The sequence below is a fragment of the Pristis pectinata genome, chromosome 6 (genome assembly GCF_009764475.1).
Source record: "Pristis pectinata isolate sPriPec2 chromosome 6, sPriPec2.1.pri, whole genome shotgun sequence".
Lineage (NCBI taxonomy): Eukaryota > Metazoa > Chordata > Chondrichthyes > Rhinopristiformes > Pristidae > Pristis > Pristis pectinata.
The window spans coordinates 44,283,096-44,309,453 of record NC_067410.1 but is presented as its reverse complement, the minus strand read 5'-3'; the positions used below and the strand labels follow the sequence as shown (position 1 = coordinate 44,309,453).

The 26,358-nt window shown below is 39.2% G+C and overlaps 1 protein-coding gene across 1 annotated transcript in view; it reads left to right on the top strand.

The window, feature by feature from the left end:
- Positions 1-950: 950 nt before the first annotated feature.
- arl8ba (ADP-ribosylation factor-like 8Ba) overlaps positions 951-26,358 on the top strand; it is a 39,729-nt gene continuing 14,321 nt past the window's right edge. The window contains exons 1-3 of the mRNA XM_052018751.1: positions 951-1,351; positions 19,244-19,324; positions 25,150-25,223. Coding sequence (XP_051874711.1) covers positions 1,229-1,351; positions 19,244-19,324; positions 25,150-25,223 — 278 coding nt within the window. The 5' untranslated portion in view covers positions 951-1,228. The remainder of the gene's footprint in view (positions 1,352-19,243; positions 19,325-25,149; positions 25,224-26,358) is intronic.

Below are 26,358 nucleotides of genomic sequence, written 5' to 3'. Positions count from 1 at the left end.
GGCTTGGCAGTGGGAGCCATTCACATGCCCGGGCAGCATCTTTCAGTGCAATGAGATGTCTGTAGAGGAATGCCGCCTACTGGCACTTTCCCACCTGCAGCAGGATGTACTCAGGGATGCACTGAGGCTTGGCGCAGCCAGCACAAAGGCTTTATTGGAAAGGACTGCAGTCTGAGGTCCTGCCGCCACTGGACAGAGGGGCTGGATCCTGCGTTAACACTTGAAGTGTGTATTGTCCAAAGAGGCCATGTACATAAACTGTACAACACTATGAATGTATAGACAGGACGACTGAGGCCCGGGGTTTGATTCCCACTCAGGGAAATATGTTTAGGGCAGGCATGGTAGTGTAGCGGTTAGCGTAATGCTATTACAGCACCAGTGACCCAGGTTCAATTCCCGCTGCTGTCTGTAAGGAGTTTGTACGTTCTCCGTGTCTGTGTGGGTTTCCTCTGGGTGCTCCGGTTTCTTCCCACGTTCCAAAGATGTATGGGTTAGGAAGTTGTGGGCACGCTATGTTGGAGCCGGAAGAGTGGCGACACTTGTGGGCCGCCCCCAGAACACTCTATGCAAAAGATGCATTTCACTGTGTGTTTCGATATACATGTGACTAATAAAGATATCTTATCTGTAAAGAGGGCACCGTTTTTATTTGTATTTCTCATATATAATTTTTTATGAATAAATTTTAAAAACAAACGGGTGTGGAGGAGTCCGCCAGCCAACTGTCTGCCTCTCTTCTGAGGATGCAGCAGTGCCTGTGTGTCCCTAGAGAGAGAGAGAGAAAGCACACAGTGTCCACTGGCTCGCTAGTCTTTCTGGAACTAATGAACACCTCTGAAATGCATCCTGTACAAGAAGGATAATGTTTCAATTTGAGTGTTTGATGTTGCAAATAAAGTCATTTTAAAATTAAAAACTGGTTAAAAAGCACGTTCTCCAGGCATCAAGGGGCACTTAAACACGGCGGCGACCTCACACCGCTCTATGGGAGGGTCACCGACCCTCCTAGTATCCCATCAGCCTCAGCACCCTCCGGCATTCCAAGGTCTCAGGGTCGTGGTCCTCCAGTATCCCAGCGCTCCCTGCTCGCTGTCACCTGACTCGCGAACAGTTCCGGTGTTGTGAGCGGCCGCTTGTGGTTGGAGGTGAGGCCCCAGCGCTCGGTCCCTGGCTCTCGGCTGCGGCCCGTTCTCCCTCCCGTTCACCCCCCCGCGCCTGACGCAGGATGTTGGCGTTTTTCAACCGGTTGCTAGACTGGATCAAGTCGCTGTTCTGGAAGGAGGAGATGGAGCTGACGCTGGTGGGGTTGCAGTACTCGGGCAAGACCACCTTCGTCAACGTTATCGCGGTGAGTGCGGCCGGGCTGCTCCGGCCTCCGCTCCACGCCGTCTGGCTTCAGCTGTCCGTTCCCTGTCCCCTCTTTCACCGTCTTCCCTTTCCCCAGTGCCCTCGTCACCTCACTGCCGCCTCGTCTCCTCTGCCCTCCGCTCCGCCCTTCCTCAAAATCGCCTCTTGCCCCACCATCCCTCCGCCCTTCTTCAAAATCTCCTCTTGCTGCACCATCCCTCTGCCCATCTAATCCCAGCCTTGCCTTTTTCCTTTTGTCCATCCTCCCTCTAACTCTACTCTTAGTGGCCTGTTCTCAGTACACCAAGCCCCATTCTTGCTAGTCCATGCCCTTACCTCCACCTTCAACTTCTTTGTCCTCCCCGCCTAGTTTGCCCTTGTTGCCCTATCTATTGTGCTCCCTGAATTTATTGTCCCTTTTCACACCTTGCCACAGTTTCTGCTGCCTGTGAGATCCTAATCCATCTCGTAACGTGAACTGTTTTCTGTTTACTCTTCCTACCCGGCTTAATGTGCCATCCTCCAATATTCTTGCTGTCTCAGCTCAAACAGTTAGTAAATTCCCAATGAGAGTCTCAGAACTTACATCTGAGCTTCCGAGCTTAAGGATGTTGTCCCATTTCTGTTGACTCCATGTGGTGGGGGGGGGGGGGGAGAATTATCTGGATGATTATGATGCTTTTTCCAGTTTAAAGCTTCATAATTGTACATAGGAGTGCCAATGATGTGTTTATTGGAGGGTTGCTGACAACAGTAGAACTGTATTTTAAAAAAAATCTGACAAATTGAAGGTTTAAGAGAGCACAAAAATAGGAACTAGAGTCCAACTGACAGGAAGGGCCCACTAAAGTTAGCAACAAAGTAGTCAGGAGGGAATGGCCTTGAGCGCTCTCAAGTTGAATCTGGGTCCTTGAAGTCTTGTCTCAACAGACACTGTTGATAAAACCTCTTGCTGTTTGCTATCTACCATCCTCTTTGCTCCAAGCTTGTTGAAAGCTATTATGAAGAAATACTTTAGGGTAGTAAGTTTGGAGAGCATGCTCTGGGTTGGGAGGTTAATGTCCATCACCAGGGGTTGCTTGGAAACATTGCTGTTGATAAAGATCTACTGCAAGACCAGCTTTGTGGCATGTACTAAGAGAACATGATGCAAGGAAGAACCCTGCATGACCTCATCCTTGCCAATCTTCCTCCAGATGCATTTATCTATTTAGTAGCTGTGACAATAGCAGTGCCATTATGTGACTAAGTGCTGACTTCACATTGAAAATCTGGTTCAATTTGAGGTGTGGTACTACCGTTATCTTAAATGGATAGGTTCAAAACATATTCCACAGCTCAACCGGGGAGTCTTGAGAGCCCATAGGTCTATAGATTGTAATCCACCAGAATTTGTAACCTTATAACCACATTTTGCACTCAATGACAGCAAGCCAGAGAACTAACTTGTATTGAGTGGAGAATAATGTAACTAAAAATGAACTAATCCTAAACTACAATATGTCATTAAAAAACAGTGAAAAGCAGCTTGCAGTAAGCCACAATAATTATCCTACTACATCCAGTTTTGAATGTTGATGGACAAGGAACCTTTAACAGTAAGAAGCATTTCCATGAGTTTCCCTGTTCTCAGTGATGCCTGTTGGGTGAAAATAATCGGCCTTGTATTTTGAAATCATTTTCAGTCAGCAATGCCAACTGGATGATTCATTAATGTCCCTTCCTGGGTGAAAGGGTGAGAGCACTGGATGCAACGAAGCCTATTGACCATGACAAAATCCATCTGCAAACATGCTGTGCCTCCAGTCAAGCTCCTCCAGGGCATGGCAAATCCAAACTGGGTAACCTCTGTCATATCAGTCAACTTTGAATTTATCAGGAAAGTGGATGGTATCATCACTGCTTTCAAGTGGCACTTACATTATTGGTATGCTGCTTATGCTTAGTCATGGTTTTGCTCCAGTTGTAATAGTAGTAGACCAAATGTAGGCCAAAGAGCTGAATTCAGGAGTTGATTGTAATTTCCCTTGGTATTGAAATAGGATTTGCTGGAAATCAAGGGTAAATTTTCCTCTGGCTGGAGTCATACCTCGAGCATAAAATAGGATGTAAATGTCTGGTAATAATCTCACTATGGCCCCAGAATGTGACTAAAGGAATTCCTAGGGACAATGTTTTCAGCCCAACCAGCTTCAGCTATTCCATCAATGTTTTACCTTTAATATTAATGGGAATATTGACTCTGATAGCTAATTTCATTTGCAACATCTTATGATGTAGTGATCCTATGCAGGAAGAATTGTCAAATCTTCAGACATGTGCTGCTAAATGCCAAATGACATTTGTGCCACACAGAAATGCCATGAAATTACTGTCTCCAATAAGATAGTTTGTGATTATTCAATGGCATTAACATCATCTTGTCTTTCACCAACTGCATCTATTAACCACAAGTATTTACAAGAACAAGGCAGACACTGAGTATCCTCACCTCCTGAGTCTATCTAGCCTTTCCACTGTTTACAGGAATGCAAGTTACGGATGAAATGGAATACAGTCTATTTGGTTGTTGAAGTGCAGCTCCAAGAAGTTTAACACTAAGTAGTCAGCCTGATTGGTACCTTATCTACTACCCTAAACATTCATTTCCTCCATCACCAGCAATTACCACAACGTATAGCATTTACAAGATGCAATTCAGCAACTTCAGCAAGGCTTCTTTGGCAGCCCTCTTAATCCCATAACCTATACTGACCAATGGGATCAGGTCAGCAGAAGCTTGAGAACTCCCTCGGGTGCAATTCTCCCATGTCATATGCCATCTTGACATGTAAATTTTAGTGTTCCTTCATTGGTGGGTCTAAATGCTAGAAGTTCTGTACTCAACAACACTGAGTAAGAACTGTAGCTGTTCAGACTCTTGTGGGCAATAAATTTTGGCCTTGTCAGTCAAGCCAACATGCAGTAGATGAATTTTTAAAAAAAGTTGCATGTTAATTAACAAGATCATAGCAGAACATTTGTGAAATCCATTTACAGCATATCATTTGATACCCAAAGCACCAACAACCTTGAGTCTTAAAATACTGTCATGATAATCTGCAGCTCTGTAGAACGAACAGTCAATTCAAGAGATTCACAATCCTCTGAATAATTTTCTTTTGGCTTTGGCTTGTACTGGCTGACTCCTTATTCGGAGAGTCTGACTCTTTGTTCTGGAATTTCCAGCTGGCCTAAAGTGTCTTGGCAACTATCCTTTCGAGCTTCTAAGAATTTAATATTTTTCAGTTATGTATTTTTTTGGTCTAGTTAATTGGAACACATGCACAAGTTCACTTTGTGTAACAGCAAAGAAATATTTTTGGCTTGCTGGATTAAGGATGTTGGGTGTTAAATTTCATTGTTGGTATGTTGTAAACAAAACCCGTAATTCTATGTAATGACCAGTTCAGGCAATTGAGTTTCCTACCTTTTTTTGTCCAGAGCTCTGTAGCAATTTCAGCCCGTTTGATGACAGTTGAGATCTGTACTGGGTTATGCAACATGGGAAATAGATATGTTGTTGTGTTAGTATCCTTCCAACTACCTAATACACTAGCTATTTGCAGCTGATTTTTAAAAATGCTTTTCATTGTATAATGGACAAGTAAATAGAACTGTTCCCAGGACCTGAAAACCAAATTATGCATTACAGATGCTTCAAATGTGCACCCAAACCCATTGTCCTTTTCTTTCCCTTTCCCTCAGAACCTGTGCCTAAACCAGTACTTCCTAACTTTTCTTCACATGATTCCATTTAAATGTTAGTTTTTCTTACAATATCTAAATAGTACAGTACACTTTTATCCTTTTAAACCATCTACTAATTTGAATAAATGGAGAAGGAATTGGTGTATAATTAACATCTCCATCTTCATGTTCCTTTATCTTTTGGTTTCTGTTTGCCAAATGTTATCCCCTATTTAAACCAATTTATCTCAACAGATTTTGCTGAAGAAAACTATTTTGAGTCCTTTGTTTTCTTTGTTCAGCACTATAGATGAGGTGAGGCTAGTACCTGTGTGGTCTTTTTCTTATCCCATCTAATGATTGTGCTGGTTTCTTCAGGTGATTTCTTTTTTGTGGTGCAGATTTAACTAGGAAGAATTTTCTTTGAATGTCTCTCTTGGGTTAATGTTTGATATTTTAAGACCAGACAAACTACTTAAGGCTGTTCATTTTGCAAAATATGTTATGGATTTATGAAGTTTATGCTAGGCTCTGCTGTTTTATTTTCTAGTGCAATTAATTATAAATCAATCAAACCAGCACAAGTGGCAGAATTTCAAGTTCGATTTGCATCCAGTGCAAGTCATGTTGTACCAAATTAAAAATCCAGAAGCGCAGTCCCACCAACAATTGATTATGTACATTAATCATCTGATTAGTTTGAGGCAGCTCCTTAGACTAGTATTTTTCTTGGTGCAAGTTATGCTTTAGAAGTTTTAAAACATTGTTGCAGACTGTTTAAATAATCTAACTGTTTAATCATTGACTTCTGTAAACTTGGACTACTTGCAGATTGCCCAAATACATTAAAATTGCTTCTTTGCAGTAAACATATAGATGTATAAATGAAAGTTATGCTAGCATTTGAAAATGAAGAATGTTGGAAGCAGAACTTTAATTCTAATTTATTGCTCAATTGTGGGTTTCAAATTGTTTTAAAATAAACTTGAAGCTTGAAGAAAAAATTATTTTCAATTCAACTGTGCTCAAACTTCAGTTTCCATTATTTCATATTTATGAAACTTGAACCTTGAGTTTCATTGAACAAAATTTGAATTGTTTAAATATGTGCACAGTGCTGTTTATGGGATAATGGGTACATTGCCCTATTTTAGTATTGTCTTGCATGACTAAATGGTAACTAATCAATTGAATCCATAACTTGCAACGTAATTCATTTGATGCAAAAACATCATTGCCTTTATTAGCTTCAGGGTGTGCTGTCGTAATATCCTTCAGCTGGCCTTCATCTTCCATCCATTATAAACATCAGCTCATCCAAGACTGCCTAGTTCTAACTTGCATTTCATATTCCATCTATTATCCTTGTCTCTATTTGCTAAAACCATGACATGGCCTGGCCCCTTAACTCTGTAACCGCATTCAACTGGGGAAACCTTTGAAGTTTACTTGTCTAGATGTGGTTTCTTCTACATAATTTTAATTGCTTTGCCTTTGGTCATCCTTTCAGTTACCTTGATGCTAAGTTCCAAAAGTTTGTCTAAATCTCTAACTTGCATTTTTTTTTACAACTCCTCTTGCCTACTACTTTAAGCAAGCTTTTGGTCAAATGTCTTGAATACTCTAAATATGAATGTAACTGACCAATTAAAATGTATTTTGATTTCTTAATCCCTTGTTCCAATACTTGTAGTTCCCTGCATATTGAAGTTTGATAGGGTGAAAATATTCACTCCTGAACACATCAAATGAAGACACTATTAGAACCAGCTCACTTCAAAGTGATTAAGAAATAACTTTGGATGTGTATCTCAGACTTTCTTTCCTCCAAAGGATTGTGAATGTTGTTACGGTTGAAGCTGTCATGACAAGATTCTTTGATAGATAAGAGTCAGGAATACAGAGATAAAGTGGCTAAATAGTGCTGCAGATCAATTAAAAAAAATGAATATTGGAGGTTGAGTGTAATGGCCCTGTTCCTACCTTCTAGAATGATAATACTAGATCTCTGAAATAAGAGCAAAAAAATAGGGTAAATGTTCAGCACAACTGATGGTATCTAGAGAGGTTAATGTCTCAGATCAATGTCCTTTCGTTGGAATCTGATCAGAGTGTTTCCAGCAACTTTTGTCTTGCTCTTGTTCAGATTTCCCTTTGCTATGTCACAAACCTTTCTAGAATATTCTGTTTGGCTGTTGCCAGAATATCTGTCCAATGAACAATGTGTTCTCTGCAGTGAGATTTTGAGCCATCGTTGGCAAAACTTAGCCACTGACTGAAATCTGGAATTGAAGTAGAAAGAAAGGTGAACCTCCAGTGTGTGATGTACATACAAAGAAGCCCTGGGAATAAACGTGAGGGTACCCTGATATCTTAGTAATAAATAGGTATTCATGAGGCATAACAAGTAGCTGGTCTGGATTGAATTGGATGATTTTTGATCAAGGAACTGGAAAATGAAGATGGACTTCCTGTTGCTGATTGTAAAGATTAGCAGGCCAATTTATGGGAAGGGCTGGATAATATTTGAAGGATTAAGTGAAATTATTACATTGACAGGTAAAGCTATTACAAATGTATTTCAATACTTCAATGTGAGTTTATTAATCTGGATCTAAAATAGTATAGATTTGTTTAAAAGGCAGAAATAATGGACGCATAGAGATTGAAGTCCATGTATACAGATCAGTTTTTTAAAAATGTCAAAGGCTCATGGAATGTCAGCAATTATAATGGAAAGATTAAATAAATGGGCAAAAATTTTACTACAGTGATGCAAACTCCTTGTTGAACAACTGGAATACTTTGCAAGCTTCTGGACCCCATATTCTAGGATACATGAGTCCTGGCTTAACTGCATTGCCGATTCACCAAAACCTGCAATGGGTAGAGTATACAGACATATCAGGAAACATTTCATCCAAAGGTTGGAAGAAATGTCACACACACTCAACACTAGCTCAGTTAATTTTAAATCATAGTTTGATTATAACTAAACTACAAAAGACTATATGGAGCCAAGGCTGATCCGTGGAGTTATGAAGTGATATGGAGCTGTTAGCATTATCCTGAGAATAAAAAAAAGTGCAGTTTTCTAGATTTTCAACTTTCAAGTTTTATCCTGAAGATTTCTTTCACCTGAAATGTTAACTCTTTCTACAGAGGCCACCAAATCTGGATGCTTACTGCATTTTGTTCTTATTTTAAGTGATATTAAGGACTTCTAGAATTTACAGAAATGTACCATGGCATGTGTTAATAATTTTGGCAATTAAAGTAATGATTTTCCAGCAGTGACTTCAGTTTTGTCTATACCATTTAGTATTTTGGGGAAAGAGATCAGGTCTATAAAGTAAAAAGTATGCTGACAAGTTTCTGGGTTTTTGTTCTTCTGATGCTACAGTGCTAATGATTATGGTTGGCCTTTTACTGTTGCCAGGGACTTGCTGGTCAGATTCCATGGTCTAGATAAAATTAGAATCAAATGCTGAAGTTGCCACCGTGAATTTGTCTTGCTGTGATGCATGGTAATCTACATTTTGTATCATCTATAGTTCTACATCCTTCAGCAGTAAGGTTTGAAGTTATGATATTAATTTATAAAGAGTGCAAGATGTATGTAAGTTAAATTATTTGTGGTACTTTACAAGGTAGAAATAAGTTCAGTGGAGAAATTTGAGTATGGAGATGCAGGTGAAATGCAATTGTGCCTTTGCACTTGGTAATTGGAAAGTGACCTTGACAGTTATAGGACCCATGTTCTTCAAGATTTACTGCCACTGTAATGTGCTGCATCTGAAATCGTGAGCTGAGAAATGGATGGCTTAGTGCAATTAACCAGTATTACAATATGGTATTCATTAACCTTGTCATCTGATTAAACAATTTAGACCACTTGATAATACATTATTGAATTTTGAAGGTGTTTTGTAATTGATTCAGGCCAGGACCTTTCCTGTAATGACCATCTCCATGTCCCTTGTGACCTTTATATTTGACTCACTAATGTAACTTCCAGTCAAGATATGTTCAGTCAGTTTCCGTTCTGGGATACTGTCAGGTTAGATCAAAGGTTTATGTTCATGCACATGTTCAGAATGAGGAAGTTGTCTCTCAAAGCAACGATTTGCAGGCTTTTTTTAATCCCTCGTGTAATTCATTGCAAATAGTGAGATTAAGGCTGAGATTTGTTGACAAATTTGAATACTGAATTTTGCAGGGGAATATTTGTTAAATCTGTCAGTTATGATGCAGTTACAGCAGTTTTGGGATATCTACATGAGTGTGGAAGGCCGAAGGTCGCTGTCAACTATTTGCAGTATTTAGCAAGAATCCAGCAGCAGAGCACGTTTGAACTGGGAATCCATTTAACAACCTGCTCTGAGAAGTATCCTCATTCATTCTTTTTTAAAAAAAAAGTGAGGGCAAAAGGTTAAATTACATAAGTTTATAAACTTTAAAACTTCTTTGAATTGTTCTTGATTTAATGTTTCGAAATATTTTGAAAATTTCAAGGCTTTTGATAGCTTAGGCATCATGTTGCTCACTATAAAATTGGGACCTTTGCATGGAGTCAAACCAAAGACAGGTAGTGCAAGAGGGAAACGATCATAAAATTGCTCAAAGTTATCAGCTTGCAAAACTTGTTCTCTAATAAGACCCAAGGGAAAAGTGCAAAATGAGTATGAGTAATGGGAAAAACACTGGAAATTAATTCATATCTTCAACCTTTAGTTCTCAATATGGCTGCAAGTATCATCATGCGTTCTCATCTCTTTTATTGTTCACAAAATTTAACATTTTTTCTTAGCTTCCTTTCCAAAACTTGCCTCTTGAATTCTTTTAAAGCTCTAAATCTTAAGATATTGATCATTCCTTTGAATATCTTGTAATGCTGTTGTGTTTGTAATGTTGGAAAGGAGTAAGCCATTCAACCCTTCAGATGTACTATTGTTCAATTAAATCTTGGCTTATTTCCTATGTCGTCACATTCCTACACTTCAATTTATATTTTCTGTAAATTGAAAGGTTTTGGGCGCTATCTTACACGTACTCTGAGAATAACATTTTAATTGTAGAAATGTCTTGTCATCTCATTCTTGAATAGATAACCCATACTACCCTGATCAGTCTCTTAGAATTTTGTTTCAATGATCACCTAAATTCTAAAATGTAAGATATTTAACCGTGATGTATCTGATCTCTGCCTGAAGGACAATTTATGGGAAGAGAAACAGAGTTAATGTTTCAGGTTTAAAGACCTTTCGTCCGGGATCCATCGGATCCGAACCATAGAGTCCATTGAACCTTTTCCCTTCAGTGCAAATGTCTGGTTATATGGTAAGGAGACTCAAGTGCTTGAGTAAAGCTAAATTGTATGCAAAACTTTCAGATTTAGGAGTACTTTGGGGAGATACTGGTGACTTGTATACTTCCTAAGATTTTGATGCCTTAATCTTTGTTTGCAAGATTGTAAATGAACATCTTGCACACCTGACATTAGGGCCCGTTGCTATATTGTTTCTTTTAGTTCTTCCCTGCTACTTGATTCCATTTCACTACTGTTCATTCTTATTCTGGCTTTTAATATGAGCAATCAAGGGTTGCTTCTGAAAGAAGGTCACTGATTTTTGAACTGAAATGTTGTGACAAAAGCACTAAAGGCAATCTTAATATGGCAAAATATTGGAGAAAGGGGGCTGCTAATCATCCTTGCTTTCCTACTGGAGGCAATAAATAGTCTACCAGTTGGGTTGGAAAAGTGCCTGAAAAGAAATAAAACAGATCAAATCAGTCCACAAGGCTTTGGAACTGTAGTAGATCATCTGGACCATCTACTCTATTATTACTGAATTTTGACTGCTGTTAAATGGCACTCAATATAACTTGCTCATCGCTACCCAGTTTTTGTTTAGTCAGGTATGCTTTTGCCAGACCTCATCATGGTCAAACGTGGATCAACAAGCTGAATTAGGTGAGAGTGATGGACTGTGATCTCAGTGCAATATTTGACTGAGGACAGCATCAAGGAGCCCTGGTAAAACTGAAGTTAATAAGCATCAGGGGAATAATGGTCCTGTGGTTGGAGTTATTCCATGTGCCTTATGTCTGTGGTGGGCAAGCTGTTGGAAAAGATCCTTAGAGATAGGATCTATGGGCATCTAGAGAATCATGGTCTGATCAGGGACAGCCAGCATGGCTTTGTGAATGGCAGATCATGTCTCACAAGCCTGATAGGGTTCTTTGAGGAGGTGACCAGGAAGATTGATGAGGGTAGTGTAGTAGATGTGGTCTACATGGATTTTAGTAAGACATTTGACAAGGTTCCACATGGTACAGAAGGTCAGAGGGCATGGGATCCAGGGAAGCTTGGCTGTGTGGATTCAGAATTGGCTTCCCTGTAGAAAGTAGATGGTTGTGGTTGAGGGAGTGCATTCAGATTGGAGATCGGTTCTGGGACCTCTACTTTTCGTGATTTTTATTAATGACTTGAATGAGGTGCTAGAAAGGTGGGTTGGCAAGTTTGCAGATGACACAAAGGTTGGTGTTGTGGATAGTGTGGAGGACTGTCGAAGATTGCAGGGGGACATTGATAGGATGCAGAACTGTGCTGAGAAGTGGCAGATGGAGTTCAATCTGGAGAAGTGTGAGGTGGTACACTTTGGAAGGACAAACTTCAAGGCAGAGTACAAAGGTAACGGCAGGATTCTGGGTAGTATGGAGGAGCAGAGGGATCTTGGGGTTCATATCCACAGATCACTGAAAGTTGCCGCACAGGTAGATAGGGTAGTTAAGAAAGCTTAAGGGGAGGTTAGTGTTCGTAAGTCATGGGATCAAGTTTAAGAGCCGTGAAGTAGTGATGCAGCTCTTCAAAACTCAGGTTAGACCACACTTGGAGTACTGTGTCCAGTTCTGGTCACCTCATTATAGGAAGGATGTGGAGGCATTGGAAAGGGTGCAGAGGAGATTTACCAGGATGCTGCCTGGTTTAGAGTGTATGCATTGAGGAGAGACTAAGGGAGCTAGGGCTTTACTCTTTGAAGAGAAGGAGGATGAGAGGATACATGATAGAGGTGTACAAAATATTGAGAGGAATAGATAGAGTGGACAGCCAGCGCCTCTTTCCCAGGGCACCAATGCTCAATACAAGAGGACATGGCTTTAAAGTAATGGGTGGGAAGTTCAAGGGAGATATCAGAGGGAGGTTTTTTACCCAGAGCATGGAATGAGCTGCCTGGGGTGGTGGTGGAGGCTGATATGTTGGTCAAATTCAAGAGATTGCTAGATAAGCATATGGAGGAGTTTAAAATAGAGGGATATGTGGGAGGAAGGGGTTAGATAGTAGTGGTTTGAAGGTCGGCACTACATTGTGGGCCGAAGGGCCTGTATTGTGCTGTACTGTTCTATGATACTATGAAAGGAAGATGGTTATAGATGGTGATTGATCATCTCTGCCTACACCAAGACTGCAGAACTTATCAAAGTTTCTTAGGGTGGTGTCCTCAGCCCAACCTCTTCCACTGCTTCGTCAGTGGCCTCTCTTCTGTCATAATATTAGAAGTGTGTATGTTTGCTGTTGAGTGTACAGTGTTCAATTCCATATGTAACCCCTCAACAAATGAACTAGACCATGCTTGCAGGCAGCAAGACTTGGACAACATTCAGGCAGGGGCTGATATCTGGCAAGTAACATGCCTGGCACTGTGGCACAAAATTACCTCCAACTAGTGAGATTCTAGCCACATACCCTTGATGTTCAATTACATTATTACTGGGTCTCCCCATCATCAACCACCATCCTAGTTGTTGCATTTGATAAACTCGTGATTTGCCAGCTGCATCTCCCAAAGCGTTTCCATTGTCTATAAGACATGCCAGGAGTATGATGGAATGATGTCCACTTGCTTAGATGAGTGCAGCTCCAACAATATTCGAGCTCAACGTCAAACACAATGGGATTAATCTAACTGGGTGCTCAGTCAGTGAGGACTCACTGGGCTGGGAGGCCTGTTTTCAAGCTGTTTGAGCCTAACTCTTATTTGGCTTGCTTTATTGTTACCACTCTGAACATTACCAGTATACTGTGGCTGCAGTGTGTCCCGCCTACGTAATGCTGTGCAGTTCCTTGTCTAGGCTATTCTGAAAGCACCTTTCAAATCTGCAACCTGTACCACCAAGGACCTAGGCTTAAGGCATGTAGGAATGCTACCAGCAGGTTCCCCTTCATGTCCCCCATCATTCTTGGAATTGTGTAGTGACTCTCAATCACCTTCACAAGGGCAGTTCCCTTATCAGCAATGCCAGATTCCAAAAAAAATAAATGACTGGCTCTCAAATTGCTGGTTAATCTCACTTTCCTCTGCTTCAGAATCAGATTTATTACCACTGACTTGTATGTCGTGAAATTTATTGTTTTGCAGCAGCAGTACAGTGAAAAGGTGTACAATTACTATAAAGTACAAAAATAGTGCAAAAAAAAAAGGAATAACGGTGTAGCATTCATGGACTGTTCAGAAATCTTCCCCATAACCTTGGAAATTTTCAATTTTAACAACTTTCAAAAGGGAATTGGATTTGCAATTGAATCAGTTTGTACTTTTCCTTTCCCTTGTCAGGCTGCTTTCCTAAAAATATTTTTGAAAAACAGCTACTAGTAGATGCGGGATGATATTGTTTCTCAGTGGATGAAGCAGTATTGCTGTTTATTGCATGGAGTTCAGCTAGCTGGAAAATGCCATAAAATGAAGAGTGAAATGGATAATCAAAGTCTGCAGAGTGTAATTCAGCCTAAAAATCATTGATTCATAGCTTTATTCTACGATAGCATTGATTTGTTACTTGAATTCGAGTGCCTGGTCAATAAAGATTTCTGAAGCTATGTTCAAGTAATATCCAGGACACACATTATTCTTTTTCATCCCAATAACCACCAATGATATTGACACAGACAACAGCTTTGTAAGAAAAGCTTCTGTCTTGATTCATTTCTAAAAGGAAGTGTAATTTTGTTTTCTGTCTGCCCCTTTTGATTTTTGCCCCTTTTTGCTGCACCTCTGATTGCCCTACTTTTAATAGAAAATGGCTATATATTTAAAAGTACAAATTTCTGGTTTTAAACATTTGTCGATACATTTTTTTTGGGATGGATTGTGGGAATATTTTCTGTAACACATCTTGCATTCAAATCCTCTTGTGTTTAAATTTTGTCTATCAATGTTGCCTTTGAAGATTTAATTGAAAAGCTTGCTGGTGTAGTCCAAGGTTGGATTTGACAGTTGCAACCAAAAAACTAATCTCCCAAAAGTGCCAATGATACCTTCCCAGCTGAACCAATGTAATATTTTACTGGTTCAATTTTCTGCTCAGTATCTTGAAACTTTGTAAAGTGACAAATTTCAAAAGCTTACCTCAGTTTTTAAAAAAAAAGTCAATTAGTGAAGAATGATTGAACTTTTTTCTGTGAATTGCAGGAAAGGGAATAAAGGTATTTAATTTTAAGTAAATTTTGAAACTGTTTAGTTCTGCTTGCTTTTTTTAACCATTTTAAAATGGTCAGCCAAGGCAAGATCGTTAAATCTCTTGCAGTTGAAAAGTAAGATTGTTCTCAGCTGCAAGGGATTAAGTAGAGAAGTAAAGGTAGATGATAGTTTCTTTCTTGCTTCTCATTTGTCTTTTGGTAACAGAACATCTTGATGTTTTTACACAAATCCAAACGCTTTGCTTACAAAGCATTTGCACAAGGCAAAGTGAGGCTATTGCAGGTGGTAGAAGTTGTGATGACTGCTTATATACTCAAAGCCAAGTGTCTTTTATGTAGTAAGTCTTTTAAAAAAAAACAAGGATGTTATGTAAAGTCTTGAGATAACAATTGTAAATCTCCAGCTAGTGTTTGATTCTAGGCATTGCTGTTTGGATGGAAGTTAAGGAGTTGAAGAGGGTATCTTGTATTTAGGATTAATACCAGGAATGAGGCATGGTTGGAACAAATGGGCTTCATGCAATAAGAAAAGTTGAGGATGTTTGGTTAGTGTTAGATGTTGTGAAGGATTTTGCTGGAAATATTTCCATAGGTAGTAAGGTTGATATTAAGAGCTCATGGGTTCAAATATTTGACTCGATCTAGGTGGTAAGAGATTTGAACGGTGAACTATGATCTTAAATGCTTTGTTTGAAAAGATTCAATAATATCTTTCGAAAGAAAACAAGTTTACTCTTTTTGGAGGTAAAATTTCTAAGGCTATGGGGGAGAAAGCGAGTGTGATACTATATTGGATGGCTTTTCAGGCCAGAAGGGTGAATGCCTCTTTTATAACTGATTCTATCTTGTTTCTAAAGATGAATCTCTAACTGTAAAAGCTAGAAAAAAGCAACTGTTGGCAATTAGCAGAAATACTTAAGTAATATTAGATGTAGAACCTTCAGTTTCTCAGTTTTGCTGCAAGGTGATGTAATCTCATTTCAGTTTTGCAAATTCCCTATTGCAAGGGGGAACTTGAACTTTTAGTATCTATTGCATTTGAATTTCAGAATTGGATGTTTTTTCCTGAGGTGAAGACTAGGCAGTTTTGTGTGTGGGCTCAGTTCATTGTACAGCTTCAGGCACTGCCACTGCTGGGGTTCTGCCCTGAGTCCAGTATGCTTTGTGCCAATAAGTTTGGCTCTCATCTGGACCAAGTATGGTGTGGACCATGTTAGAGGGTTTAGTGGGATCTATTGCATCAAGACTTTTGCTTGGAGAGTTAAGGAAAACTAACCAATGCAGAATAATTTTGACTTCCATGTAGTATGACATTGTGTTATATCTGTGTTATACAATCAGTAAAAGACTTGCATCTTTCACAACTTTGGAAATCCCAAAGCGTTTTGCAGACAATGAAGTGCTTTTTTTTAAGTGTAATCACTGAGATGTAGGCAGTGCAGTTACCACACAAACACAGCCAAACTCAATAATTCAATGGTGTAATGACTAGACAATGTGTTAATCTTGGTTGATGGATGCATTCACCAAGATCCTGGTAGACCAACTCATCTATAGTGACCATCATGCCTATATATACTAATCCCACTAGCCTGCATTAACTCCATATCCTTCTGTGCCTTGTTCATTCAAGTACCTGTCCAGATGCCTCTTGAATGTTCCTGCCTCCACCACCTCTGGTGTCTTATTCCTGACATGAACTACTTGATACATATATATATAAAAAAATACTCATCCCCTTTAAATGTCCTCTCTCACCTTAAATCTATACCCTCTGGTTTTAAGCATCCTTATCATGGGAAAAAGACTCTGGCTATCTAGTCTATGCCTCATAATTTTATACATCTATATCATGTCACCTCTCAGACTTCTTTGCTCTGGGGAAAACAGACCCAGCCTGTCCAATATCTGGAGGGTAAACAGCATGTTATTCCTAACCATTTAAGTTTCTTGTACTTGGTTATGGACTGGATTTCTCTCTGCTTGGAGATTTAATTTTCTTTGACAGAATTCAGAATGAAAGCCTTTCTCCTGGAAACTTTAATAAAAATTAATGTACTGCCAAGCAAATTTGCAGTGGGCAAAATGGGGTATTTTTCAACAATGATTTTTTTCAACAAGATAAAGATTTAATCATAGGATTGCATTTCAGAGGATGTGATTATGGGAGGCTGTTTTAGAGTGTCTTCTTCAATCTCATTCCCTGCGGATTTTTTTTTTGATTACAATAAAACTCTGATACTCCACTATCTTTTTTTTGTTTTTTGTTTCCTATGCACCCCTGAAACATACAGGATTCACTGGAAAATTTATTATAATTGTAAAATGTAAAACTTAAACATTCGATAGTCTGGAAAATCCACCAGTCTGGCATCACCACAGTCCTAAGCATGCTGGATTATTGACGTTGCAAAGATGTCATTATTTGTAAACTTCACCACCCTTTTGAGGAAGTGCATTTCAACTCACCAAAATTTGCTGTGCCATTTGGTCACCTTCATTCAACCTTCCCTAAACTGTGATCTTAAGAGAATATTCCACCCTTCCAAGTTTCTCCTTGCTCTAACCCACCCTGTCCTAAAAGAAACATTTAAAGCTAGTTTTTCCTTGTATTTGGTTGACCACCATATTTTAAGCATTCTTTTTTAAATTGTGATTTGTGGCAATGCTACTAAGTGAACATGCTCCTTTCTCTGAAGATGAGTGTTTACACCGTGAATCACTAAATTTTGGTAGTACTGTGTTCCACATTGCATTGTTAAAATTAAATTTCATTTGGTTGTGATTCTTGAAAGGAATCTATACAGATCATGACTGTTTTTTGTGTAATTGTGAAACTGCTCCTGTTTCTCTACTTGGCCACAGTATTCAAATCACTTATCTATTTCTAGTTAAATCAGTCAGATGATAGTCACATGTATGTGGATTTGATGTCATTCTATGACTAACATATTTTCTGCTCAAATCCGCTTTGTTAATCAAGTATGACTTCCACATTCTGGGCCACAGAAATGTCAGATTCAATTCCAGAGCTGATGCTACCTGCCCCCGCCCCCCCCAATCCTCCAAACTTTACATGGGATGTCAGTGTATTTGAGCTTGCCCTTTTCTACCTTTTTAATTTCAAATTTTGTTCAATTTCTTCATTTTTCAGTTGCTATCAAGCAAATTGTTAACTAAACTGACAACTTCCTCCTTTCATTGATTTGTGAACTGAAATTCCTCAGTGTAACCATTTCCTCTTAACAGCTGCATTGTATAATGGCAGGCATCTTACAGTTAGCAAGCTGAAATGGAAAAGAATTGAGGGAGATTTCAAACCCATCTACTTGGTTAAGCTTTGTGGAGGGCAGAGGTTGCAAGGTGAAGAGAAAAGTAGCATTGTGCTTTGTTTAGGTTGTGGAGAGCTGATGATTAATGAGATTGTGGGAAAGAGGATGCTGGCTAAGAGGCTGGTCTTGATGTTTAAGAGGAAACTATCTCTTGTATTTGATGTGGAAGGAGATCTAAGGGAGTTGAAGGGAGATTTTTATATTGATTTGAGTGTCATCAGTAGCCTGCATATAGAGAGATGCATGGTATAACTTGGAATTCTGGAAGCTTTGGTCTTGATGTGCACTCGCATGCTTGGATGTTTCCCATCCTAAATACTGACCAGGTAGTTTTCTATTGTGCTATGTTCCTGTATATTACAGAATGCTTCAGTGAATAGCAATACATCAATAGTGGGAAGTCCTGGATTCAAAAGGTGCTTCACTCTAAATGAAGGCCCATTGGCTTTATTCTGTCACTAGTGAAGAGGTTGTTCTAAACCTTTAATTTATCAATATTTGATGCACTTTGTGATGACTTCTGTTTTATTTCCTGTTACACTTTGAGCATTTTGTGCACCTTCTGTATATCAAGACACTCAGTTATATTTCTGGATTACCAAATTTAAGATTTGGAATGATTGTTTACTGTGAAGAATGGTGGGGTTGCTATTGCATGGAATGTATGTTTACCATTTTAGAAAGACAAAACAGGAATTAAATAGCATCTTTCATCAACATTGGCGTAAATAGTACAAAGCATTGAAATGATCAGAAATGATGTGCTGCAGTCTTTTGTATATAGGCAATCTGTGTTGTGGCTGTTTGGGTTATGTAAATTTGCTCATACAGAATTCACAAATCATTACCGAAATCTTAAAATATGGAATAAAATTCGCTATCACAGAATTTGTGGAAATGAAAGCAAATCAACTTGTTTCAACTCGAGCTTCTTGACGCATGTGCAGAAGACATGGCTTTGCATTCCAGAAAACAGTTTTCTCGGAATGCAACCCCCCACCCTGCCACCCCCAAATGATATTACCACATCAAAGTTTATTACCACATCAAAGCCAGATGTAATTTTTATCATTCCTGTTCAACATGTAATCAAAACTTATCTTAGGACACTTGAATTCATTGAGAATTGTTGCTTGCAATTTGGCCAACCTAGCTAAAATAGAAGGAGCATTCAACTTAAGGCCACCAATTATTTCTGATGCTGCATTACTTTTGCCTATGAAATTATTTAATTTTTAATTTATAATTTTTAAATGCATGGACAAAATTGTATTTAGTCACACCCATTATTCTTAGATGGGTCTGAAATGATTATTATGATCAAGATGATGATTTTAGTTATTTTCACTTCTAGTGTGGTCAATTCAGTGAAGATATGATTCCAACTGTTGGCTTCAATATGAGAAAGGTCACTAAAGGCAATGTAACAATAAAGGTATGTACTAAAAAATGGTCAAACCAATGTACAATTCAATGTTTACTAATATTTTGTAGTTGGAACAATCATGAGGGATGTCCAGTGCTGCTGTTCACTTATTTTAAATTTAAAAATAAGTTTGTATAAGTTATTATGTGACTCAGATTGGGTTGATTCCGTGCATTTATAAGCCTGCCCTTTGCAGAGTAATAAGGTTTAATTTGTTTAGATTCTTAACAATGTTTCTTCAATGCAAATTACTTCAATTACCCTGGTACACCATATATCCAATAAAAAAAATGGGTTACAACTTCTATTGATATTCCACTCTGTGTTATGAGTAGTTATGACTTGGGGAAAACGGGGAGCTACTTTCCTGCTTTTGGAATGTGGTGAAACCATGAATGATGCTGGATGGTTGGAACCTTGGTTTCAATTAGTTGGAATTGGACATTTCATTTAAGACTTAATATGGTTATCTGAAAAACTAAAATTGTATACAGTTGGGTACATAAATACATGGTTATGGAGTACTCCTGTTTTTCATATGTAATGCATTAATTTTTCATTGCCTCAATATTTTTGTCTAGCTCATTTATAGTTTCCATGGTGCTGTCATAGATTCAGCTGTGTAATCCACTTTATGCATTTATATAATACTTTTCTCACAATTTCATAAGACCCTAAAATATTTTATCAATGTATGTTTGGTTTATAAAGCTTTTTCTTTGCTATAATGGATACTGCAACACTTTCTGCATCAAATATACTACAAAAATAGCTACAATACATTTTCTTTACAAAATTTTGCTAAATCTTTTTCAGGAATGGAAGTATTCTGTTGATCATGGAATTACTGCACAGTCATTGGAAATATTAAATGTAGTATTTGAACATGGATTGCATTAACAGAGAATATAATTTGACTTTTCTAAAAGGTATTTAAGGGGTATGAAACCAAGGAAGTGAATGGAATTAAGAAACGACTGAAAGGTGCAAAAGGCTTGAGCTGAATAAACCACACTTTCATTATTCATTCAAATAAATATTAAGAGGAAAACTGACACATTTGATTTTTGGAGAAGGCTAGAGGGGTTCAGTGATTTTGAATGTGGTAACATATATGTAAGTCTTTTTTCTATCATCCAATTCCAGGTTTAACCTTGAATATGTCAATGCAACTAGTTACTCAAACTGTTCTTGCACTACTTGGTAGTGAAGATAACCACATCCATTTTATCAGTTCCTCAGGGGATTGGGTAGGAATTTCCAGTATGAATTTACGCAGGTTGGAGTTTCCCCTAAGGTGTTTCAAAAATGTGGTTAAATTTGCCTTTTTTGGACTATGTAGTTTAAATTACATTAATCTCCTAAATCTGTAATTAGTTTCTGCATTCATGGTAAGAGGCTCCTACTTCATTGAGTTGCTCAGGAGCTTATTAAAATATGAGCACCTCATAAATCCTATTCCTGATAATTTAGTGTAAACACCCTGCACTCTGTGTGGTTAAGGCAGTTCCATGCATTTGTTGGAAGCTTGCATTATATGGGCCTAGTGATGACAATGAATGACAGATATTTCCAGGTCAGGATTTTGTTTGATTTTGAGGGGAATGGAGTTATTTGTATAACTACTAACCATCACATCCTTCTGGGAGTCAGAAATTTCAGGTTTTCAAAGAACTTGCAAAGAACTCTACAAGTTAATGAATAAATCTTGTTGAAGATGAGTGTTGCAGTCACTGGTTTATGGTGGGGATTGTGATGTTGATCAAATGTGCTGCTTTGTGCTTGGTGTTTAACTTAATGTTGAGGCTGCACTCCTCCACACAAGTGGAGAGGACTCTGATTCCTGACTTGAAACTTGTGGTGAAATACTGAGAGGCACTTGTGGGAAGTAACACTGCAGGATACTCAGTCTTTCACTTGCTGGTGATTATAGTATCTGTGCTGGTCTGGTTTTTCAGTGGTGACATCAGGATGCTGGTGGGGATTAGTTGATGGAATGCCATTGAGTGTCATGGGGAAGTAGCTAGACTTTTTTGCTGATAGTCAATGCCTGGCACTTGTGCAACATGAGTTTTTTTTAGCCCAAGGGCAGAGGTCCAGTTCTGTTTCTTATTGTGATGGTCTGCTTTGTTAAGGAATTTTGAATAGAACTGAACACCGCAATCATCAGTGAATATCTTTCATTTCTGATCTCTTTTGTAAATGCTGCCTTACATATTATTTACAATTTCTGCTCTAATAATTTGCAGTGTAACAGAAAATTCACTTAAAATGATGGCTAATATAAAATAAATACAAAAAGTTTGTAGGCTAAATATTTTTTGCAGGAAAACTTGTTTTTTTTCTTCCTATTAGAACATACAGTACAGCACAAGAACAGGCCCTTCGGCCCACAATGTTGTGCCAAACCAATTACATTAGTAATAAAATGCCCAACTAAACTAATCCCTTCTACCTACACAATGTCCATATCCTACAGTTTCCCTCGCATCTAAGAGCTTCTTGAATGCACCTATCATATTTGCCTCCACCACCACCCCAGGCAGCGCGTTCCAAGCACCCACCACTCTGTTTTTTTAAAAAAAAACTTGCCCCGCACATCTCCTTTGAATTTGTCCCCTATCATAAATGCATGCCCTCCGGTATTAGACACTTCAACCATGAGGAAAAGATGCTAGCTGTCTACTCAATCTATGCCTCTCATAATCTTGTAAACCTCTATCAGATCTCCCCTCAGCCTCTGCTGCTTCAGAGAGAACAACCCAAGTTTGTCCAACCTACCCTCATAGCACATGCCCTCTAATCCAGTCAGCATCTTGATAAACCTGTTCTGCACCCTCTCCAAAGCCTTGACCCCCTTCCTATAATGGGGTGACCAGAACTGAATGCAATACTTCAGATGCAGCCAAACTAAAGTCTTATAAAGCTGCAGCATAACTACCTGACTCTTGAAATCAGTGCCTCAACTAATGAAGGCAAGCATGCCATATGCTGCCTTTACAACCCTATCAACCTGTATAGTCACTTCCAGGGAGCTGAGAACTTGGACCCCAAGATCCCTCTGCTCATCAACACCATTAAGGGTCTTGCCATTAACAGTGAACTCTTTACTCTCTCTCTCGCGCTCTCTCTCTCTCGCGCTACATTTGATCTCCCAAGGTGCAACACTTCAAATTTGGCCAGGATGAATTCCATCTGCCATTCCTCTGCCCATATCTGTAACTGATCTATATCCTGCTGTATCCTTTGCCAGTCTTCAGTGCTATCCACAACACCAATCTTCGTATCATCTGCAAATTTGCTAACCCACCCATGTACATTTTCATCCAGGTCATTTGTATACATCACAATCCAGCAGAAGTCCCAGTACAGATCCCTGAGGAACACCACTAGTCATAGACCTCCAGTGAGAATAAGTCCCCTTGATCACTACCCTCTGTCTTCTACAGGCAAGCCAGTTCTGAATCCAAATGGCCAATTCACTGTGGATCCTGTGCATCTTCTGGTTGAGCCTCCCATGAAGGACCTTGTCAAACATCTTACTAAAATCCATTTAGACAACATCCACAGCTCTACCTTCATCAATCACCCTCATCACCTCGTCAAAAAACTCAATCAAGTTAGTAAGGCATGACTTGCCCTGCACAAAGTCATGCTGACTGTCCCTAATTAGGTTATGGTTTTCCAAATGCTCATAAGTCCTATCCCTAAGGATCCTCTCCAGTAACTCCCCACTAATGTGAGACTCACTTGTCTATAGTTACCAGGATTATCCCTCTTTCCCTTGAATAATGGAACAACATTAGCTACTCGCCAGTCTTCCGGGACCTTGCTCGTGACTAGAGGACACGAAGGTATTGGTCAAGGCCTCAGCAATCTCATCTCTTGCCGCTCTCAATAACTTGGAGTATATCCCGTCAGGGACTAGTCTATTTTATTGCTCTTTAAGAGACCCAATACTACCTCCTCTATCTCAAAATGCACAAGTGTATTAGCGTGCTCCACACTGATCTCCCTGTCCTCCAATCCTTCTCGGTAAACAGTGATGCAAAGTGGTCATTAGGACCTTGCTCACGTCCTCTGCTTCCAAGTACATGTTATCTCCTTTATCCTTGAGTGGTCCTACCCTCTCCCTTGTTATCCTCTTGCTCTTGATATAGGTATAGAATGCATTGGGATTCTCTTTAACTCTACTTGCCAAGGACTTTTCATGGCCCCTCCTGGCTTCTTTATAATCCTCAAGTACTCTTTGATCCTATCTCCCTAAGCTTTACATATGTTTCCTTTTTCTGCTTGACTAAATTCACCACCTCTCTTGACATGAAAGGTTCTCTTGCCGTGCCATCCTCACTGGAACATACCTGTCCTATACTTTGTTCAGTTGGTTTTTAAACACCCTCCACATGTCAGATTTGGACTTATCCAAAAACAGCTGTTTCCAATTCTCCCTAGTTCCTGCCTAATGCTCCCATCATTTGCCCTGCTCCAATTTAATACTCTCCCGCAAGGTCCATACTTATCCTTGTCTATCACTATCTTAAAACTTAAGGAGTTGTGGTCACTGTTCCTGAACTGTTCTCCCACTGAAAGGTCAGTCACCTGACCAGGCTCATTACCTAACATCAGGTTCAGTACGGCCCTTCTCGTTGGACTATCTACATCTTGATTTAAGAAACAATCCTGGATGCACCTAACAAATTCTGCCCCGTCTAAACCTCTTACACTGTGGCGGTCCCAGTTTGTATTAGGGAAGTTGAAGTACCCCATGAGGGCAACCCTATTAGTTTTACACCTTTCCCTAATCTGCCTGCATATCTGTTCCTCAATGTCTCAGTGGTTTATGGGGTTGGGGGGGGGGGGGGTTCTGTAGTCCCTCCAGGGTGATTTGCACCTTTCTTATTTTTGATTTCTACCCATATAGACTCAGTGGATGAGCCCTCCATTATGTCCCCTCTGAGTGCAGCTGTGATATTGTCCCTTATTAGTAGTGTAATGCTCCCCCCGTCCTTTACCTTCCCCTATCCTTCCTGAAACTTTGAAACCTTGGAACATTAAGTAGCCATTCCTGTCCCCTCTCAGCCAAGTGTCTGTAATGGCCACAACATCATAGTTCCATGTACTGATCCATGCTCTAAGTTCATCACTCTAACCAATACTACTCCTAGCATTCAAATACACACACTTCAAACTGTCCATCCCGTTGTGTTGATTTGGAAGGTTCTGGGCTCTGGCCATATTCTGCTCATAATCAATGAAGTATTAAAGTATTTAATTTTCCTGGCAAATGTAGGATTTTAATCAAACCACACCTAGTTCTCTCTCCTTAACCTCTAACCTTGCAGAGTCTGTTCATGCTTAGTGGATTCTGTGTCTCAGACAATAACTCCCAGCAAGATTATGGTGGGATAATCTCTCCCATTTGTTTATATTTTGTCTGTAATCTTGTCTTCATTCTCCAGGAATAAGGTTTGGAAGGGCAGTAGGGATAAAATGAAGGGGAAATGGTGTGGTAAAACAGGAAGAGACAGTGATAAATGTAGTAGCCAATTTATAATGTACGACCTCTTAATGCTATAGGATGGGGAATAAGAAAAGGGTCTTTGTAGGTGTAAAAGTGTGGGTGTGAAGGGATGAGGCTTCGTTTTTATAATTATGAACATGCTCGTGTTGAGAGGAAACTTTGAAACAGGCTCTCGGATTCTGCTTTGTGTGAGAGCTTTTCTCCTGTTAGGGTTCAGTAAGCTCTACGACTGCGTGTGTTGAAATTCAGAAGTTCATGGCAATATTCATATTGCTGTGCTTAATTTGTAATTATCATGTTTCTATTTTGAAAGATCTGGGACATCGGTGGACAGCCAAGGTTTCGAAGTATGTGGGAACGTTATTGCAGAGGAGTAAATGCAGTTGTGTAAGTATATCTTGCTCTTTGGTTTTGCTACATCTTGGGGACCAGTCACGATGGACGAATCATTTGGTTCCCATCAGGAAACTGGTGCAAGGGATTGAACACACTGGTCACTTTAATAAACCTTGCCACTTGTTCCAAAATGCAAGAAAATTAAACCTCTGCACAGATCCCTGTTATCAGTGGTTATGGCTACAGATAAATGTAGTGATCTCTCTCTCTCAGTACTTGTATGACGGCTTTTCAGCAGGTACCTAAACATTTATGTACCACAAATGCTTAAAATTTCTTGGGAAATTTTGTTTGCATCATTCACAGCAAGTTAGTAATGTGAAATCTTAATTTTGTTTTCACCAGTCCACTGCTACAAACTACATTTTGACTGCTGCTTGATGCTTTACCAAGAAAATACTGCTTTCCCATCTTGACTGTATCACTAAATGTTCTTTTAAAAGGTGAATTACAAGCCTTCCAACCCACCCAAAGTTATGAAAGGATTGAATACCCTTTGACAACTCCCTGTATCAGTCTATACAGGTGATGCTCTCATTACAGCCATTTGGATTATGGGAATTTGCCCTATTAGAATTCACAAATTATAGGAAGAGATAATTTAGGAATGATAAAAATAGACAGCATTACAAAACAGATGGAAGCTAGTTTGATAATTTAAAAGTGGGTGAGGTGATGCAGGGCTTGCATTATAATCCATAGGTTCAAATGGACTTTTTGAAATATCAGAAACTTCGCCAATGAGCTTAAAGGTGATTGGGTATCTTAGTAGAATTCTTAAAGGAGAAAATGTATAATGTCTGATAACACAATTGTTAGAAGTTCAAAAAAAATTCTAGGTTGATTAACCATGCTTAATCCTTTGAAAAGGTATAGACAAGAGTAATACAATAAGTGTATTATACAAATTTCCAAACTGCCTTTCATAAAGTGCCAAATTAATAGGTCAGAGTGTGTGGGGTCAAGGATAAATGGTGGAATGGAAAGCTAACCTTCAGGGCAATAAGGGGTAAAAGGACAGCTCTTTAAAGTGGGAGAAGCTGAGAAGTAGTGTACCACAAGCATCAGTGCTGCGACCACTTTTCAAATCTTAATTTATATTGAGGCTTTATTAATGTCCATGTAA